Source organism: Micromys minutus (genome assembly GCF_963924665.1).
Source record: "Micromys minutus genome assembly, chromosome: 28".
NCBI classification, from domain to species: domain Eukaryota; kingdom Metazoa; phylum Chordata; class Mammalia; order Rodentia; family Muridae; genus Micromys; species Micromys minutus.
Window position 1 is genome coordinate 33491534 of NC_137963.1, and position 21321 is coordinate 33512854.

The 21321-nt window shown below is 42.7% G+C and overlaps 1 protein-coding gene across 4 annotated transcripts in view; it reads right to left on the reverse strand.

Moving 5' to 3' along the window:
• Positions 1-21321, reverse strand: part of RNF20 (ring finger protein 20) — a 41743-nt gene that overhangs the window by 19871 nt on the left and 551 nt on the right. For 3 of the 4 annotated variants that reach the window (XM_080940342.1, XM_080940340.1, XM_080940339.1), the window contains 12 exons: positions 20604-20758; positions 15612-15779; positions 15369-15516; positions 14903-15085; positions 11593-11711; positions 9112-9258; positions 7950-8027; positions 7667-7786; positions 2791-2970; positions 1824-1959; positions 1380-1501; positions 901-1265 (listed from right to left, as the gene is read on the reverse strand). In XM_080940342.1, the coding sequence (XP_080796468.1) occupies positions 901-1265; positions 1380-1501; positions 1824-1959; positions 2791-2970; positions 7667-7786; positions 7950-8027; positions 9112-9258; positions 11593-11711; positions 14903-15085; positions 15369-15516; positions 15612-15779; positions 20604-20732 (1895 nt within the window). In that variant the 5' untranslated portion in view covers positions 20733-20758. Of the gene's footprint in view, positions 1-900; positions 1266-1379; positions 1502-1823; positions 1960-2790; positions 2971-7666; positions 7787-7949; positions 8028-9111; positions 9259-11592; positions 11712-14902; positions 15086-15362; positions 15517-15611; positions 15780-20603; positions 20759-21321 lie in introns of all 4 variants that reach the window. The other variant, XM_080940341.1, reaches the window with a different exon arrangement.

Here is a 21321-nt window from a genome sequence, read left to right on the forward strand (position 1 = left end):
TATGAATCATTCCTCTGTTTCCTTCTACAACATAAAGTTGTAAAGTAAGTAACTGTGGCACTTATGACACAGGCATATTCAAGTGTGCCACTCGGAAACTTGATGGTAGACACGGTCTACTTAGTCTCAGAAAGTGAGAGTTGGGACAGTCTAATCATTCAGATAAATTTTATAGAGGGAATGATTTTTATATCAGTTTAACCTTTAAAAAAAATCAAACAGAAGTAAATTCTGAAAGTTTAAAATAAACTCCTAATCCTAGGATTGACAGTAACAGTTAGTAACACTAACACTTCACCTCTTACTAAATTATTAAGCTTAACTACATCTGAGCTCAAGCACTTTAAGCTTCAATTCAAATAGCACACAATATAAACCATTAAAAAAAGTGAGAAGAGCTGGTTTCAGCAGAGACAGTGCTGGTTACATAGGGCAAACAGGAGAATGTGTGATGCTGGGACAAAAGTGATGCTGCATCGAGTTACATGCATCCTTCTGTCTAGTCAGTGGGAGAAACTTCCTAAGGAATTCTTGGTTTGGGCTTAGTATACAACCAAACCTGCCAACTACAAATAAATTACCAGATACCATTAAGATAGATATGTAAGATAATTAAAATACAGTATTGTGATTTACTTCATTAAAAGCACTAGTCAATTTCCAACAGTTCTCAGGTGCGCTACTTGAATGTGTTATCTGTTCTCTTAATATGGACTCGTGAGAAGAAAATGTCCCAATCAGGGGCTGGCCTGGCACCTAACCACTAAGCAAGACTGTACAATAGCCAGGCAGGCCATTCAGCTGCATGTAAAATACTGTACGATGCTTGGGTGAGCCATACCGTCAGGCAAGCACTGCATTCTTAGGTCCAGGCTCTGAGTCACTATAAACATCACTTACTTGAGCTCAGTCTTCAGCTGCTTGATCACTTCTGCTTCCTTCTTCCTTCCATCATCATGTTTCCCCTTCTCTTTATCCTTAACAGAATCTCTCTCTTTTTCTGACTCTTTCAGTTTCTGTTTCTCTCGTTCTCTCTCCTTTTCCTTTTCTCTTTCTCGTTCTCGCTCTCTTTCTTTCTCCCTCCGTTCTCGTTCTCTCTCTTCTTCATCCCGTTTGGACTTAACTTCATCCTCCTGAGATGCCTTCAATGCTGAGGAATGAGTGGCTAGGTCTTCAGAATCTTGCTTCAGCTCTGTGGGTTCATCCTTGGGGTCCTCAGTACTAGACTGAGACTGCAGGAGGGCACTGCCACTGCGCAGCCGCGTCTAGGAGACAAAGGGAAGACGCGCATCACCCCTCTGGAGCACAGTGCTTCCCCCGTGCATACCGCCCTTACCAACACCATGGCAAACAATGGTTATTCCACTGCTCCAGGTCACCTTGTTCAGGTCAGACTGCGCCTCTCTCAGTTTTCGTTTATACCTCAGGACCTCCCCCTTCAGCTGGTGGTTATGATTCTGGAGGCTGCTAATGAGATGCCGCATCTCCCGGTTTATGGGGCCTGAAAAACAGAAGCAGCAACATTGGGAGTCTTAAAAGGGAAAAGGCTCAAGGAGAGAAAAGAGCACATCAGGAACTTCTGATTAAAAGGGAAGGGTACCGAAAGAAATGTTCCTTCTCAGAGGACAAAACTCAAACTGCTTGAGTGAGTTAAACCAGACACCCAGGCTGTGCCTCAAAATCAATTACAGAATTCCATTCCAGGTACTAATTCATGTCTTCTGAGTTTAAGTTTAGCATTAACAAAGCTCAAGAATCAAGTTTTATTTCAAAGAAGGAATTTACAACAGACAGAACACAGGGTAGGGCAAGAATAATTCTACCTGCTTGTTCATTGGCAGCAAGGGTCTGCTCAAACTCTATCCTCAACATCTCATACTCCTTGCGGACCTGGGCCAAGGTATCCTCCAGCTGAATTACTTCAGTCCTCAGCTTCTTATGCAGACTAACCTCATCTCGCTGCAGATAAAGAACCGATAAATCATTCATACAACCTGATTCTATCTCTAAATCAATCTGTAACAGTCTAAAAGATAAAAACACTGTTGAGAAAAGAAGGCTTACTCTGAAATCCTCCCCTTCACTACTTAACACCAGATGTGATTTAGAAACATGACTTCATAACCTGGCAGGACAATGAAGAAATACTGAAAATGGCCTCTAGCTCTGAGATGCCAATTCAGTTGGAGAACCACAAACTGTCCAGATGTAAACATAAACTAGCATCAATTTATTTAGCCAGCATACATGAAAACTCCAACTACTCTAAACACTACCTTAAGGAGTAAATACAAAAATGAACATACATACAAAAGTAAAAGTTATGCCTTCATGTTAACTTGCCTAAATGTGCACTGAATGTCACAATGGCACAGTGTCTGCCTGATCTCCCCACACGTAAGAGCCATAGACACAGCTTCATGAACGCTGTCACTGCCGGAGCCATGTCTATCAACAACTGTTTCATCTCTCCACCCACTTCCTTATCAGGAAGATGTCACAGACAAATCGGATGCTCTGTCTCTCCATCACCACATCTTTGGACAACGACCCCTGAATCATGCAGCATCCTAATGAGCAGCATTCTCCCAACAGAGGGCAAGGATTCTGCTGTCTTATACTTCTGCCCACTGGATGAATGGGATATTAACTATACATGAAAGTAAAACCACAAAATCCAATAGACAGGCAATCATAAAGAGAAGACAATGCAGGAGGGAACGGCTAGCTTTGTTGTAAGAGTGCTGGCACCCATACCCAGCGGTGAAACAAAGAAAAGCTCAATGTTACCTCAATGAGCTCAACCTGGCGCTGGTGAGTTCCCCGGGTGCCGTGCAGCAGGGTCCGAGCTTCATCCAAGTGGGCTTTCAACTGCAGGCTCTCGTTATACAGGACGGAGAACTGCGACTGCATGCAGCGGTATTCTGGGGTTTCCTTAACCACTTCCTCCACTGCACTCCGCAGTTCTACCTTAGGAAGGCCAATGACAAGGCAAGTCAGCATCAGAGTGGTGCGGGAAGAGAACCACTACTCAGACAACTGTGAAGTCTAGACTACCACTCCTGGAAAAACTCAGACCCTGAGGAAGCCAGGTCACCCAGGGCTCTTTTGATATGTGGTTTACACTGTTTCAGTTCCAATCCAGAGAAGCCAGAAGAGGGAGTGAAGTTAGTAATTCTGACTGGTAGCAAAACTGGTCATGTTTTTCCTAAGCAACCCTTTGATTTAATTTCCCAACAATGTTAATGAAGTTTTTCCTTTTAGTTTAAATATACTCATTATTCACTAATCTAGAAATAAATTATAAATGATAGTTTATGAATCAAAGAAAGATGAGGAAGACTTCTAGAAGATTCTTTATTCCCCTAAGATAATGCAAAGGACAATTCTAAAGGGCAGAAATGAACACCAGCCCAGATGTCTACAGATTTAGCCTCAGCACTGAGGCTGCAGGCCACACCCATCAGCCTGAGCAGCTGCCCCCTCCCCCACTTCCCCTTGCCCTCAAGTGCCAAAATACACTCCCATTTCCTTTTGAGCTTACCTAAACTCTCCCCACCCCCACCATCCACAACCATCCACCCACCTTACTCACTCTGTCCACTCAGCGCCATCAGACCAGCTTGGCCTGGTGGGGAGGAATCAACGCTCAAATGCAGGAGCATCAGCCTCTCCAACACTTAAGGGTCACTTCCCTCCCACTTCTGAGCCACAACAGCCATTTCCCTCAGGCTCAGTCCTGGCTACTGCAACTAAACTCCTCCAACCCTCCCCTCCTCAGTCACTTGTTCCAGCCTTCTCCCTCCCTCTAGCTCCCTCACTGCTGCTGAAAAAAAGGAAGGGAGGAAGGGAGGGAGGGAGGGAGGGAGGGAGGGAGGGATTTCAATTCTGCTCCCCTCCCCTCCTCCTGAAGCCATACTCCCCAGTGCCAATTACCAAGGGAGCTACACTAAAACCTAGTCTTACCCCTCATCTCTTTGGTCAAGGCCCTTATCACTTTCCCAACTCCTTAACCCTTTCCTGTCCTGACACTGTCTACAGCTTAAACTGAATCATACAAGAACAACAATATTCTTTAATGACAAGTTTACTATATTTTTAGTTTATTTTTATGCTAAAAGATCTCCAATTAAATCTTCAACTCAGACTTTAAAGCTTAAACTTAATAGGGATAAAGCTGCAAGTTCTAATCTTATAAAAGCTGTATTAGCTTTTAAATAGAAAATTAAAACATACAAGTTAATTATCAGTTACCTCGTAAATAAGTTTTTTAACTTTTATAGCTATACTTATAATCGTGATTAATTAAAATAAGCTTTATTTAGTCTCCTGTATATGTTTTCATGATTAAGCCTAAAATCGGGTATACTTAATACTTTCTCCCCAAACTCCTCAAAACACTGAACATGACATTTAAAATGTTCAACAGAAAGTCCTTCAGACAAGGGCAGAGCACTGCGCTGCCTCCTCCCGGTGCACTGCTGTGCTGTCTACCAGGAAACTGCTCCAGGCCTCACCTGCCACTAGGAGGCGGCATGAACTGTGGGCACTTCGTCAATTTCCCCAGGCTCTTCCTCTACAGACCTGGGTCTAACAACCAAAGCCCTGCTACTTAAGCCACAACTGAGAATAAAATGCTGTTTTTTCTGACATCAAAGTGAATGCTCAGGTCGTGTCCTTTCCTCGGCCTCCGTCTACACACCCGCTCTCTACAGCTCCTGCACGTCTGGTCTCTACCCTCTTCTTTAGCCAACCCCATGCATGGGAAGACACTCTCCTTCCCTTGCTGGATATCATACACCCCTCTCTCACACTCAAACACTCTTCTGCCTACACTTGCAAACCCCAACACTCTTTACCCTTAAGCAGACTCTGCCCAGGCGTCAAACCCATCATTTCTACATCTCACCTCCTCACCCTGCAATCCTACCATATTACCAATCAAAACCTAACAGAACCTTCTAACCTCAGCCGTCCTCTCTATTATACCCGACAAGTTTCCACTCCTTAGACTTTCTCCTCAGTACTCTGCATGTCCACTCCCAAGACTTCTGTCTTCACACAGAATAATCCTAACAATTGACCTGGACTGTCCTTCCCAAAGGATTCAAAAACAGTCCCCACCTTTTCGGCCAGGCACTAGCTACAGACCTGGCCTGTCTTTCCTTATTCCTGTCTGCCCCAGTATTCGGATAACCAACCTCCTTCTTTGCAGTCCTCCCTGCTCTGGTGCCAATCTGACACCGTCTCACTCCTCAGTTCCCTCTACCCATAGATGACTGACTATAAACTCCCTATCCCAAGCCATTCCTAGACCTCCTCCTTCCTCAAACATTTCCTTAAACTTAAAATGTTCTCCTTCATGCCCCAGATCTGCTACACTCCCATCAAAGAACTCTCAGAATCCTCCTCCTAATCTTCCTCTCACACACAAGAGGGGCCTTTGGCTACTCCTGCCTACTTTTTTATATAGATGCCAGTCCCTTCCTGTCAAGACAGCTGCATCAGGCTGACCCCTCCATTATCAATATTCATCCTCACCCACAGGTTCCTGGCTCTCAAAATCATCAGCTCCCACAAGTCCCATTCCTCCCCTCACACTCGAATTATTCCTCTGCCCAAATGACCACCAAACATCCGTAACCAACTGACTACCCTAACTTCATTATCTATCCAGACAACCACACTCCCAATTACAAAACATAACTAAACCAAAGACATCTCTCCACACACACACACACACACACACACACACACACACACACAACTTGTGGGAAAACTCTCACTTTTGTTAAGGTCAAGGTCACCCAACAGTCTCCTCAACTTCACTGATTATCTCCTTCAATCCCTCCCACTTTCTTTGCACCTCTCTTCAGTGCCTTCCGATGTCACATTCCCTGTCACCACTAACATCTCAGTGACCAATATACATTACTGACTGCTTGTCCCTTAACAATCCAAGACCTACTTTCAAACACAAAGCGAGTTCTTTCAACATTTCCACACCAATCCCAAAAACCTGTTACAGATTGTCCCTCTTAACATTTGCAAAGAGCCTCCCCAACCATCCATGTCCCTGAAATATTTCAATTTCATCACCTACCTGAACTCCCAAGGAAAGACTATGGTAATATAAATAGCCTCTCAAGTTATATTCTCTTCAACACAACCAGACCCTGCTTCTAGATGACAGTTGTTCCCCCAATTAACCTCATACAGACAATCTGAAATTTCCTGGCTCCTCTCAATAACTCTCCACAAGTACTCCTGCCAACCAATAGCCTAAGTTTTCCTGCCTACTGCCTAGTCCTAGAGGTGGTTCTTGGGACTTCCCAACTACTAGGACAATGAGTATCACAGGTACATCCAAGATACATTTTTTACCTAAAATTCCTGAAGTAAAGTCCCAACAGATTTCAAATCAACTACAGACTACTCCAGAAACTCTGGTGCCAGCTGTAGCAGTTTCTTTGGAATCTACGTCCAGGTCCAGCCTTGCAGACTACAATTCCCTAACCTCAGATAGTTCTGCAGAATCTAAACATCAACTGATATGGCCTACTCTTTCCAACCTTAGCCAGCAACCCAACTTCCTTGTGTCCCATACCAGTAATGCCCCAATGTCAGCAGGAAGCATCCAGAAAGAAAAATGCCCACTTACCCAACACCCATTGAACCAATAATAAAACAAAAAGGTGGGAATGAAGGGACTGGCAGGCCTTGTCCTTCTCCCCCATCCCCTCTGCCTCATGAGATAGCATTCCTAAAGCTAGCCACAAAAGTCTATTCTCTTATTTGGCCACGTCTGCCTCCTGTCTGCCACGGTCCAGCTATCAAAGTATTGAAGTCCAGCAAGCAAAAGCTCCCTCCGGCTCATCTATCAACATGCCCAATTAAAATCAAAACCTCGTCTTACCACGGGGCTTTCTTTGTCCCTCTGAGGCAAATAAATCTCCTTTGTGTAGTGGACTTGGTCTTGAGCCAGTATGTTTTCCTTCTAGGTCTATTCTGTTTCTGAGATCCACTTTCTTAACATCCACATATTTCAAGTGCTGTGTGTCTGTCTCTACCTGCCTTATTTCACTTAGTATAATGTTCCCCAGGATTATCAATGCTGCCCCAAATGAGTAAATGTCCTTTTTCAAAGCTGAATAGCATCCACTGTCTACCTGCGCAGTTTCATTACATACTGACCTTTGGTTAAATGTACTATTTTTAATGCTATATAAAATAAGATCATTTCCATCAAGTCTGGTGTTGGTGATTTTACATTTTTCAACTTTACTAAACTCATTTCTAGTTCTCTCAGGGACCCCTATACTTAAGATCATGGCAGCTTCAAACAAAGACAACTTCACTTCTTCCTCTCCCATCGTTCTAATCTGGAGCCCATTTCTCATCCTTGCCCATTTCTAACTGAGCTTCTGTATGATACTGACCAGAAAGGCAAGAGTAAATCCTAAATCCAACTCTTTCCCGGGCATGTTAGCAATGTACAGGTCACAAAGGGCCTTCGCTGTGTTAAGGTACAATTCTCTACACATAATTTGTTGAGGTTTATCATGGAAGAGGCTACATCTGGTCACATTTTTCTTGTTCCTCATAACGTATGCAGGTTCACAGGTTGGTGAACAAACCATCTGCCCTTCAGAGCTGTGCCTCCTACCTTCAACTTTTCATTCTGTGTAGTGACCTCTTCGAAGTCTTGACGGAGTTTCTCCAGCTCACAGTGTCGGTTCTGAGCCAACTCTTTGTTCTCCTCAAGCTCCGCATTCATTTCCTCAAACTAGAAAGGAGCAGGAAAGCAGCCGAAGAGAATGAAGAGAAAACCTCCCACATCATCCCACTGCATGCTTCCCACACTCACTGTCCCACTCCTGCAAATGCCACTGTGTCACCTGGAACCATCCAGGCCCTAGGCACCAGGCCTGCTCCCTGTCAGACATTACCTTCCGGGCATTGATGGTGATTGTGCCCCCATAGAGACTGCTCCCCGCTCCGTACACCTTATAGCCTTTGGAATTCACCTACAGAGAACACAAGGACTCAGTGAGAGGCTGGAAGGCTTCAGTGTATGACCAGGACGTCCATAGAAAGTTTCCTCTTTAATGGCAGCATCTGGCCAATCCTTTCTGACAAAGATTACTCCTTAGAAAGAAGCTTTGTTTATAGTGGATATTAGTTACTACAAACATACAACCAGTTAAACAGTTAAAGTACCAAGAACTCGTGACAATCAAGTGCTCAGCCAAAAATGGGAGAACACACAGACACACACACACACACACACACACATACACACACACAGACACACACACACACACACATACACACACACAGACACACACACACACACACACATACACACACAGACACACACACAAGACACACACACACACACACACAAGACACACACACACACCATGCTTGGAGAAGACTGTTAAAGGCTAAAGGTGGGAGGACTGCTGTTAAACGGTGTCTCCTGGAGACGACATGGTGGTTGTGCTGTGGCTGCCTGCACAAGATCGAATTACTCAACACACCAGCACGAAAAGGGGACATTTACCTCCCCTGACTGAAGAGCTATTGAAAGTTCATAGCTGCTGCTAAGGGAAGGAAAGCCATTTATATTTAGGGTTGTGGTCTTTGGTATGTTGCCCACTCATAAACATATAGAAGCCCAAATAGAAGTCACTGGATTATTAAAAAAAAAAAAAAAAAAGACAATAAGTTGAGAGAAGAACACATGAGAACATATGGAAAGGGGTTCTGGAAGAATTGAGGACCAACAGGATTAAGATACATAGTATACATTTATTAAAGTCTCAAAGAGGAAAAGAATATTATATTGGGGGTGGGGACAGGCTACAGAAATGATGGCCGAGCAGGTTAAACACACTTGCTGCTCTTGCAGACCAGCTAGAAGCTCCCTGCACTCATGCCTGGCTATTTAACCCAATGTAGCTGTAGCTCCAAGGGATCTAATGCCCTCTTCTGGCCTGCAGAGCATCTGCACACGTATGGCATATATTCCCTTTGTCACACACACATACACATAAATAACAAGAACGTCTATACGTCATTTAAAAAGCCTATGTAAACAGCACTGACCCGCTCCAGGACTTCAGCCAAATGCCGGTTGAGGCGTTGTTCTCGTTTTCGAATTTTGTCAATATCCCACTGCAGGTCATCAATCATGGACTCCAAGACGGACACTCGTGACTCAGCTGTCTCTACTTTACCCTGCAGCTTACAGAACTACATCCCAAAGAGAAGCAGTCAGAAACAACAAAAAAATACAGTCAAGCGCTCCAAATTCCACAAAATTAGTCCTTGCTCATATACAATTATAGAAAAAATTATTCAACACCCAAATTTAAAAATAAAAGTTCTCAGACTGCTACAATAATGAGAACAGGCAACTGCTAAGAACTTTCACTATGACAATACCAGTCAAGATTCAAAATCTTTCTACCTATGAAAAGTATCAATTCCATAGACCACGATCTACCAGAAAATGAAGATTTTTAAAAAAGAAAACATCCTTTACCAAATACTTCAGCAAATAAGAATTTAAAACAGAAACATCTCTTACTACCAACTTTCTCTAGCTACATATCCAGAAATGATAATCCTTATAGAATATTCTATATTCTATATTCTTCGTCTATATTTAAGCTGACTCTTGAGCAGTTTATAATCAGGTTGTGCATGCGTCCACATGCGCTCGTGTGTGCGTGAGCGCCATAGCTTGTATGTGGAGATGAACAGACAACTTCAGGCTCCAGGCCTTGCCTTCCACCTTGTTTGAGCCACAATTTCTTGACATATGTCAGGCTCTCAAACTTCCAAGTATGCCCAGACCCTGCCTCTCATCTCATTTTAGGGAATGGAGTTTGGGGATTACAAATCAATACTACTATTCAACTTTATGTAGATTCTGGGGATCTCAACTTTGCATGGCCAGTGCTGTATCCCGTGAGCAGCCTCAGTCTATCAACCAGCTAATGCTACACAGCATCTTAACGAAACTGCCCCTGTCCCCATTACTCTGTACATACCCTTCATTCAGCTTTTGTTTTCCTCTGACAATCTTCCCATTAAGAGATGGACGTGTTCCTCCCCTTGATCCTAGACAACTTTGATGACCAAAAACATGTAACAGTGTGTAATTCTGAGGCTAGGCTAAAAAGATCAGGCAGGGTCTGCTTTGTTTCTTAGAACACTCAGTGTAGTTCAGCTTACATGTTAAGAAACCTGCAGGCCCTCCAGTTGGCAACTGACAGCCTCCCAGCCGACAGTCAGCATCAAGAGCCAGCAATGAGGTGAGGGGCTGTGTGCGAGGGAACTGAGAAGAGAGAGGGGAGCTGAGATCTGATGTAAAGTGAATAAATAAATAATAAGCTAATGTAACAAAATAAATTGTTGCAGGAAGAAGCTGCTCTGTGTTTGGAGCCATTAAATTAAATCTTGGTCTGATTTAAAAGAAAGGAAGGAAGGAGGGAGGGAGGGAGGGAGGGAAGGAGGGAAGGAGGGAGGGAGGAAGGAAGGAAGGAAGGAAGGAAGGAAGGAAGGAAGGAAGGAAGGAAGGAAGGAAGGAAAGAAAGAAAGGAAACAGTAATGGTTCTATACATGAACCCAGAGAGCAAAAGAGAAAAGCCCTTGCTTACTATTGCTGAGATTTGGAAAGGGCCAACAAGAGACATTTCTATCTTGGTAACACCTAGTTACTGCCCTAAAATATGATACCCCCATCACTTGTAAATGCTGCTAAACTCTAACCACCTTGAAAGTCCCGAATCCAAGCAAAGAACCTAACAGCAGAGCTCAGTGCAGGGAAAACAGGGGTCTGAGGTTAAACAAATTCATCAGCAAATCACATTTCCCAATCACCTGCTCTGACTGCACTCTAACTCTTCGTTTCCTCACAGGTAAAATGGGAGCTGCTTTGCCATTAGTGCTAAGTGACAATGTATTCATGTAGTGCTAAGTGACAATGACTGAATGACTAGTCAGCATGAAAGACTGGTGGCCAAATCAAAGTAGGTCAAGTTTCAGCAGGTAATCGTTTGCGCTAACAAGATGATTAGAAGCATTCGAGAGTCATCCAAAGCTTCATCCTTCTCTCATAAGCGTTCTATGTAGATGCCTAACTCTGACACGGGATAGTCATGGCACTACCTGTGGCCTAGTCTGGGTGAACACTCACATTCCTCAAGCTCCGACGACTTCAGCACTCTCTGCTGAACTCTCACTTAGCCATTCGCCCAGCACCACTGTTCACAATCTATTATATTTAGAGCAGTGACTCTTTCAGAATTTACATTTGTGTTGTTTTGTGACATTTCTTCACAATGATGAAGATCCTGAACTATCTATTAAACAGAGCCACAAAGAGAAATATTCTTGTTTTCTTCCTTTAACCTTTTCATGGCCTTTGACCTCTCGAGTTGACTGTTACTGCCCCACACTCTCTTCAATATACGTATGCCTTTTAAAATCAAGTGGACTGTCAAAGTTCTCACAACTCTGGCTTGGTGCTGTCAGCCAGAGCTAAGTAAGAATGGCTGTTACTCCTTTCTGGTCAAGTACCTCCTGAGACATGGTGTGATGCTTCTCCTGAAGAAGGTCTGTCAGCTCCTGGAGCCTCACATTCTCTTGCACAAGGAACGAGTTCAGCTCCTGCACTGCTTCCTCCACTATCAGGTTATCTGAGGAAGAAGAGCTGCACTTTAGTCCCAACAGTCTTAAGTTTTACAATCACCTATTGCATCAAAGCATCAACCTGCTAGCTCACCTCACAGTCCTCACTGTCAGAAAGTAACTAGTGTGTTATCTCACAGGACTCAGCTGAGAAGCACCCAGGTTAGGTGATAGGTAATTAGTTACACAAATGAGCCAACCTGCAACCACCACCTACTCTCATCTATGTTAAGAAAAATGCCTTGAGAAAAAAAAGGCTATATAATTTTATTCACATACAATTACCATCACCAAAAACAGAAACTTTAGAATTTAGAAAAAACAAGACTTCTAAACAGTGTCAAAATTTAAAGCAACACAATTTTATTTCATAAGGTAATCACAAATTCCTATTATTAACTGGCAGCAACATGAAGCGTCTCTCTATTTTGGTGGAGAGACAGGAAGCATAATTTCTATCTTCAAATAATAACTTCAGTCCTGAAGAACAAAGATAAAAACACAGAACTCACACATCACAATATTGTGTTACGTACAACCCGGAAGCTCAAAGTCAAAAATGTATAAAATATTTACAGATGTATAAGTTACATCTTTAGAATTTCTTATGCTGAATTCAGGTGTTTAACGATGACAGCTCAATCTAAGTGCTGTAAGGAACCCATTATCCTTTAGAGTTTCAGGGAAAAGCATTCTCACACTTGTTATGACTGCCCTCAGAAACCACACACAACAGGTCAAGTCATGGTTCCCAGCTTCCATGTAGGACTGCCCACCTGAATCACTTGTCAGACTTTCACAACAGACATTTCCCAGGGTCATACCTAACCTGCTAGTTAAGAATCACACAGCCATGACAAATAAAAACACAGACAGTGAGTCTGAGTCTGAGTTAAAATCTAGTGCCCACATTTTCATCCTTCCAATGTCCGAAGTTCTGAAGCCAGGCCCTAAGATTCAATTGAAACCCAGTGAGTGCTTAGTAAATTAGTAAGTAAGCCATAAATGTAAACAAGAACCAAACCCATGGGTGAAAATGAACTTCTAAAAAGTTAATCCTCAGTATTATAATTCATAACACACATATCTTTACCTTTTTATCAACAGAGATTTCCCCTGGGTCACAAACAGCTTAGTTATTTAAAATTCATAATAAATTCCTTTAACTTAAACTTGATCTTAAAACATATTATAAAAAATAAGTTCTGTCTGTATGCATGGGTCTGCCCTTTGTGTCCAAGCATGTGAGTTTGGAGATCAAAGGATAACCCACAAGAACTGGCTATCTCCTGCCACCGTGTGGGATCCAGACACTGAACTCTGGTTATCAGGCTTGCATGCAAGAGCCTTCGGTGCTGAGCAATCTTGTAAACACAGAATTCCAAAAGAGCTCTTTTTTATATACTATTCAGTTTAATTCCTTTATAAAGGTAGCAAGCAATGTACTTGATATTCACTTAAAATATCAAATGCAGCATCAAAATAACCTCTGCACATTGTACATTCCCACATCAGTGTGATTTAACAATATCCTCTCAACAGTCAATTAGAACCATGGATACAGAAGGACCACACAGCTTGTTTTATAGTAATAGGGAGGAGTAGTCACACCCATCCACTCTCTACTGTGGTATCCTAATTAAAAATAAAATATAAATAAGCAAGCATATTAATTACCATACTAAAAAGAAGCAATTTTTAAAAATGTCCTAAGTTAAAATTCTAGAATAATAATTGCTCACCTATTAAATAAGCATTATATTTAACTAATTTATTTAAGAGATTAAAACATTAAATATCCTGATGATAATCAGGGCAACTAAAATGCTCCAACAGAGGCTTAAGGAGATGGCTGGTGCATTAGAGGGTGCACTGCTCCTGCAGAGAGTCCCAGCTTAGTTCTCAAAACTCTGTATCAGGTGGCCAACAAGTCCAGGTCCACAGGGACCTGAGGCCCTTTTCAGGCCTCCTCAGTTACCTGCACTCACATGTATAATTATATACTCACATACACATGCACAATACATCTTTTCTTAAAGGATGTTATATATAACCAGACCAAAAACCTGAAGTAAAGGTATTTTATCTGTGTAGACTGTCTTGAAGCTGTTTGTATTATAATGTTAATTCCACTTCCCCAAGAAGGGCAGCTAGTCCCTGGCTCCAACTGAATCTCCCCATTTTAATTAGTAAAATAAAGGAAAGCCAGTGAGTGGGCGGGGCAAGGGAGGTGGAGAGGGCTGAGAGGTTGGAGGAGGTCAGAGGACAGAGGGGTAAGGTCACGATGACTTGCAGCTTCCCAAGGACCAGCTGGACCCAGGTGGGATTGATTGGTGTTAAAAGCTATGAACATTAAGGATTTTACAGGTCTAGTATCTCATACAGAAGGGCAGTTTGTATCTTTGTCTATTTGATGCAATCTTGTTGTGTAGAGGGTTTGTCGATTGAGAGTTGAATATATAAACCTGTATGAAAAGCTATCGGGCTGTACAGTTGTGTTTGTGGGATTTTGGGGTACAGAAATAACCCAGGACAGAGGCGGAGAACAGGCGGTAGTAAACTGCCAAGGGAAGGGAGTTGCACGGACAAATTGGGCTGTGGGGCACGCAGACCAGAGGTGCACGTGGCTCCGTATCAGGGTCAGGCCTGAGGAGTGAGACCTCAGGGCCGGAAAAGAGATAAGCATTTTTATTTTTTAGTATTTACTGCAACATATCTGCATTTGAGAAAGAATCTGTCATAAATGACTAAAGATCTTTAGTCATTTTAGTACAGTTTCTATACTGTGTGAACATAATTTCAGTAATAAAACTCAGTAATAGTAAGTATTCCAAATGCCCATTTTTCTTTACAGCTTTTTCATCCACTATCTCTTCAAACACAGGAGTCATCTTACTACTTTACTACCTCATCCAACTCTTTATACATCAAAGATAAAAGAACACCACCTGAGTCAGAACAGTCTAATTCTGCTATGAAAGTATATAGTTAGCATTCATGGTAATTACACTGAGAATCACAAGGTTTAAAAACTCCAAGGAACTTCAGTAAACTGAGTTCTTTTCTCTTCCTCATTTTGGTGCTGAGAATAGAAGCTACACATCTAGCCACATTCTACTTTACTACTGAGCCACACAGAGCCCCATGGGGCTGAGTTCTTGCCTTCCCATTGCTCCCGGTCTCCTGGTTCTCTCCTCACCTCCACTGTTCAGTTTCCGGGATAAGAGATCCACTTTTTCTTGCAATTTATCATAGACAGTCACAATCTGAGACACAGCACGACGGGAGGACTCCACACGCTCCTGAAGCTGAGATTCCATCTCTTCACTGGAACTGCTAGCCAAAGTAGCAAGGAAAGAGAAAGCTGGCTCTTGCCCTTCCCCTGAGAACATGGGGAGAAAAAAAGCCCCCCCAAATTATAAATCTGGAAATATCAAATCTTCCCTCAAATGGAGAGCCTCAAAACAAACTTAAAGAACCTAGTAACTATTGCAGTTATAGAATACCTCCCAGAGACACAGGGAGAGACAAGGGAACCCCCAAGCGTCTTTTAAAGCTAAAAATAGCAAAATCCGCTGTCCTCAACTGGAGAGCCTCATAGAGCAAAGCTCAACCTCAAAACCCAGGTAACTAATGTAGTGACAGAATTCCTTGCAAACACTTGCCTCTCTCACGGTCATCTTTGCGTTCCTGATTGCTATCAGAGTCGGGTTCTGGTTCTGGCACAACCAAAGCTTTCCTTTCTGTGAGTAGGTCTCCCAAACCCTGGTCTAGATCATAACGTTTAAGGATGATGCGGATGTTTTCATCAAACTACAGAAGAAAACATGCAGTAAACAACCAAAAAGGGCAAAGGTTGAGAAACAGGGCACTAGGCTGATATGAATCGCGTGCGGAGGCGTAGCTACCTGGCTCCAGTACCGGTTCACAATCAACAGTGAGGCATCGTCGGTGGCCTGGCGTCGCTCCAGCTTTTCAATGTGTTCCCGCAGCTCATCTTCAATGGCCTGCCGCTGATCTAGCATCTCTGCTAGCTTACGGTTTTTGGACTGCAGTGTTCGAATGTCTAATTCCTCCTACCTCAGGAAACCAGAATCATTAGTCTCCACAGAAAATTCAATTCAATTCAATAGTTATTTTTTATAAATAAACAAATCTTAACTGAGGCTGAGGACACAGCTCAGGTGCTAAGTAAGGGCTTGTCACACAAGCATGAGCACCAAAGTCTGATTGATAGAACCTGCTTCTAAGAATGGTGGCAAATGCTGTCACCTCAGCACAACGAAGATAAAGACAGGTGAATTCGTAAGGACAGCTGGCTGGCCAGCCTAGCCTAGCCTAATATTGGTGAGTTCCAGGCCAAGTTAAGAGACCATGCCTCAAAAAACAAGATGGACGGCAACTGGAAAACACTGTGTGGCCTCCATATGTACACATGCACACACAAAGAAATCTCACACAGATAATTTAGGTAAGCAGTGGGAATAGAGGAACAGGTGTGTGACCATGTAGAGAAACAGCACGTATAACAGACTCTCAAGTTCACCATGTCACTGCTAATAGGAATGTTCACAAAGTAACGTACCGAGGCTCCACTGAAGTGCTAGTTCACGGGGTAGTATACTTCCTAAGCACTGCTCTAGTCACTCAAGACCCTGGCACTGGGGCTGGTATGTATTCCAGTACCTGCCCATATTATCAGGTGGCTTACACATAGGTTTAGACGAACCATTTAACAGACACAGACACACACACACACAGACACACACACACACACCATCCAGTCTGTCAGTATTTTGGACTCTAATGACAAATGACTATCCCCATCATTAGGCTTCAGGGATAAATTTTATTCCAAAATACATACTATAGGAATCATCCAGAACCCTGCTCCGATCCAGCTTCCCATTTCCTGAATAAAACATGTCTCTCCAGGGATCTCATGTCCCCACAATACAACTTTCATACTGCGATCCAGGATGTGTACATTCCAGCCAGATCAGACCTAGACAGTCTTTAGACGTGACCCCTTGCCAGATCAGCCGTGTTGCTGGACTAAATTTCCTCTATAAAGCCTGGACTACAAAGAAAAATCCTGTCTCAAAAAACAAAGCATAGCAAACAAAATACTCTCATCAATCACCAATTCCCCAGGCTTTCCAATCTGTAGACTCTCGTTCTGCCCCTGGAGAAGCTAAAGAGGTGGGGGTGGGGGCAGCAGTCAGAGGAAAATATCACAAAGAAATAGCAAGTGAAAGGCTGACATTTTTGTTTGTTTTGTTGTTCTTTTCCTTAAACAAAAGTTAAAAGTTTACCAAAGGGAAGCAGAGTAAACTCCGATGGATGAGCAGCTGCTTTGCACAAAGTCAGCTCTAAGTCCTGTTTTATGCAGAAATTGGTAAAACTGAGTTTTAAAGCAAGAACTGCTTTAAAAGGCTTTTATCTCCCTCCTCCATTTTAGTTAAAACACTTGGTATGTCAGGACAGTGACTAGAAGCTCCCCTCTGCCTTATTTGCCCTGTTAGTAAATGGTCAGAACACAGTCCAAGTATGGAGTCATGTGAGAATCCTGAGTGCCCGTGAGAACATTCCACCTCAGTTTCTTCACACTCAGATTTATTCTTGGAACGTGTTTTCATGTTCCTCCCAGGTGCAGTAGACAGTAGTTTACTCCAGCTGTCATTCATGTGTCTCTATAGAAAAACGTGTGTTTGCCATGTGTAGCGTGTCCTGGTGACCGCACACAGAGTATAAACTGCCTGCTACTCTGAATAAAGTTGGCTACTACATGAGACTTCTGTCTGCCTCATTTTTTAGCCTTGTTTCCCTAGACTCACACCAACTAGAGCATCAACAAACATTAAACCATTCCTCTAGGCTCTTCTCCTGACTGAAAGCTGCCTTCCCATTCTGGCTATAACTAAAACCTATATGAGAAACTCATTTCCCTGCAGTTTCCCAGCCTAAAGACAGATGCTATCTTTGTTTTCCATTGCTACTTCCTTGCTCAAAACTCCTTAGCAGATTAGGACATTAGATCAAATCACCTGCCACTGTTGCTGGCCTTTCCTATAACTGCCCAGGTCTTATCTCCCAGATCTAGCACCTCGGTTGCCATTACCAGCTACAGCTCCACTTCCCGATACAATCAGATACAATCAGAAGAGAATGCACATACCAACTTCTTCAAACTCCTGCTAACGACCAACCTCTCCCTGACCCTGCACCCTCTGCTGACATAAGATAACCAAGGGACCTGCTCCTGGGGCTGCTTTACTGTGCAGCCTTAGTGCACAGCATCACTCTGCCACTCGAATGCATCATGGCTGTACCTGTCTCTTCTTTTTGCTTTATCATCATCTTCTCTCAATGTGCTTCGACTAACAGAGAAACAGGCTTGGTATCTCTAATCTTAAAACACAATGAAAAGCTTTCCCTTGATTTCACAAAGCTCTCTGTTTCTCTCTCTCTCTCTCTCTCTCTCTCTCTCTCTCTGGCTACTATTCCATCTTCCTTGTTCTTACAGCAATTACCCAAAGCACTCTCTCTACCCAATCTCCCTAATTTCGCTAATGTTCTTAAGCTCACTACAATCAGCCCCACCACTACCTTAGCACAGGCATTCAGTCTCCAGTGAAGAACCTATGGCTAAGTGCATTGTCTCCCTTCACTCCAACTAAAACATTCTTCATTTGATTTCTCCTATCTCAGGCTTGATTCCATGGTTATAGTTACTGTACCCAATGCCATATCCACCCCAATTTCTGAAAGTTCTTATTCAAATCCAAAACAAACTGTTTCCTTCTCCACAGCTCCCAAACACTCCTCTCATACTCTTCCCTAGCACAGTAAGAAAACTTTACTCCCAAATCCTTATTCATTTCACATTGATCTCTCATTCAGATAACGTAAATGTCCTCCTGTCTGTAGTAAAGTTTGTTAGGCAGCCAGACGTGGCAGCTGGAATGGACAGCTCCAATTATACAGCCATCATTCACAACTCAAGAGTGCATTTGAGTCTCATTTTCCATGTTTCCAAACTTCAGCTGGCTCACTGCAAAACTAGAAGACGGCATTAAATCCCATTACAGATGGTTATGATCTACCATGTAGTTGCTGAGAATTGAACTTAGGATCCCTAGAAGGGCAGCCAGTGCTCTTAACTGCTGAGCCATCTCTTCAGCACCAAGTTTTGTCTCATGATTTTGGAGTGTTGATTCATGGCTGCTTGGCTCTGTGGCAGGTGTGTTAGTGGAGGCTCTTCACCTTCATAACTAACAGCAAACAGACAGGTACCATGCAGGCCTCAGAATCATACCCAGGCTCCCAACACAGCTGCATCACCTCCCTGCAGTCATTCACACCAAGAGCTCGGTGGTGGATGATCTGGACACCTTCACAGACCTTATGTCAATAGTGACCTGAGCATCTTTTCAGTCAAGCTTACAGTTAAGCCAACAGTCTCAGTGACTGGGTCATTTTATATCCAAATCTTTCATCTATTTAACCAGCTGTGCACTTGTACACATGTGATAGCATATCAAATATTTTCCTTGTACTTGGAGCCTTGCAGGAAAGTCTGAGATTCCAGTTTACCCATACATGAACACACTCTCTCTTCCTCTCTCTCTTTCTCTCCCCCTCACACACACACTCTCTATTTATTTACCTATATATGTATGCATGCGTGTGTATATATATATTTTTCAGTGCCAGGAATTAAACCTAAAGCCTTAACATACCAGTGAGATCAACCAACCCTCAGCCCTTAAATACTACTCTTCTTTGTGCATAGAAGTATCTTCAACAAAGGTAGGAAGCAGATCCTCACCTTGGAAACCTGCGGCTGTCAGTGGATGTGGGCAGTAGGAAAATGAGAGGAACAATCCTGCTCATGATTATTTTCCTCCCGCAGGAGCTTCCAGGACTCCTTGCTCCCCTCTAGCTAAAGTCCAAGCTGGATCATGCGCTTTGCTTTCCTCTCATCAACCTATTTTGTCAATACCACACTGGAAACTAAACTGCTGTAAAGCATAGCAACCAGCAAATAACATACTCAACAAATACGGCATAAATGCCAATATAGTGACATAATGCACTTAGGGTGTACACATAAACTCTAAGACAGAACTGCCTGCTGGCAGCCAATGGACAGGTCTTCTCCCTAAATAACACTTCATTAAAATGTAGTAAGCAGGATCTTATTCCGACTAAAGAGCAAAATCAACCTCTCTGAACCTCAGACTTAACATACACAAGAAACACACCTGGAAAGTGTCTGCACATTATACTCCCTTGACCAAATTCCAAATACAGAATTCTATCCACATCAAAACCTCTAAGCTTCCCATGCCTAAAAGATATTACTATCTATTAAAAAAAAAAACAATATTGTTTATCACATTATCTAGTCCAATAACAACTAATAGCTCAGTCTTACAAGTTAGTCTATGTGAAAAGAACAATGTTTTAACTCTTTGCAAGAACTTCCGAGGTCTCTCTCATAACCGAACGTTACACACAGGTACTACATCCATTTCAAAAGAAATATGGGCACAAGGCAGATAATTCAACACGGGCCATGCAGCTGAAAGGCACGGCTGAGAGCACCCGCTGTGCACTCGGATCCAGCTCCCCTTCAGCTCTGGCACTCTCAAAGGCTTCGACCAGAGTGCCCCTCAGCACAGGGCACCAAATTCTTAGTAAAAGTGGTAATTAACTACAGTAAAGACGACTGTCGTCAGACTCGATCAAACACTAATTCGTCACTTTAAGAACTGGCCACCACATCAATTCACTTGTCTCCCTTTCCTCCTGATTCAGAGGCTTCCCTGAGTTCTCACTTTCAGGAAACAACTGACAGAAGCCAAGCTCGCTTCCACAGCATCGCTCCCTCGTACCGTTGAAGAGACACCTCCTAGCTTGATTGTTTCCACGGTGGTCCCTGAGTCTTCAACAGCTGTCTTCTTCTCCGGTGGCATGGATGTGCCTGGCTCTCCAGCTGCTCTTTTATTCCCAATCCCTGACATCTTGGTATAAGATGAAAGTTATTTTTCTGAATGAAAAAAAACAGAAACAAAAAATAAAAACATGAACTGACCTAAGATAAGCAGGTAAGCCATAATAGTGAGTACTTGTATATAAAAACTAGTAATTTTTTTTCCTGGCCAACTCTTTAACTCAAATCCACTAAAATTCCATGACAAAAAAAAAAACTATGAGGAATGGGATTTACAGGATTATAGATTTATACATAAGACGTTAATAAAATACAATCAAAGAATAGAGAAGCTATGAATAAACTGCAGGACTCTCACTTCCTGAGACAACAAAACAAAAAAAAAAAATCAAATGAAAGATAGTTTATTTATGACAGAGATTAAGATTAAAGTATTCAGAGACTCCGGGCTGAAAGAGACGTGGGAAATGTTAGCTAAGTCATTAATACTATACACGTCAGTTACCTCTGAACCTTAGTTTCCTAAACCAAGAACATGCTTGCTAGACTTACTGTAATGAACGGATGGCATAATTATAGGAACAACGTAGCATAATGTCAGATAAACACTAAGCACCCAGAAACACAAGCCTTCTCTTTACACTGCCTTTTAAACGCTC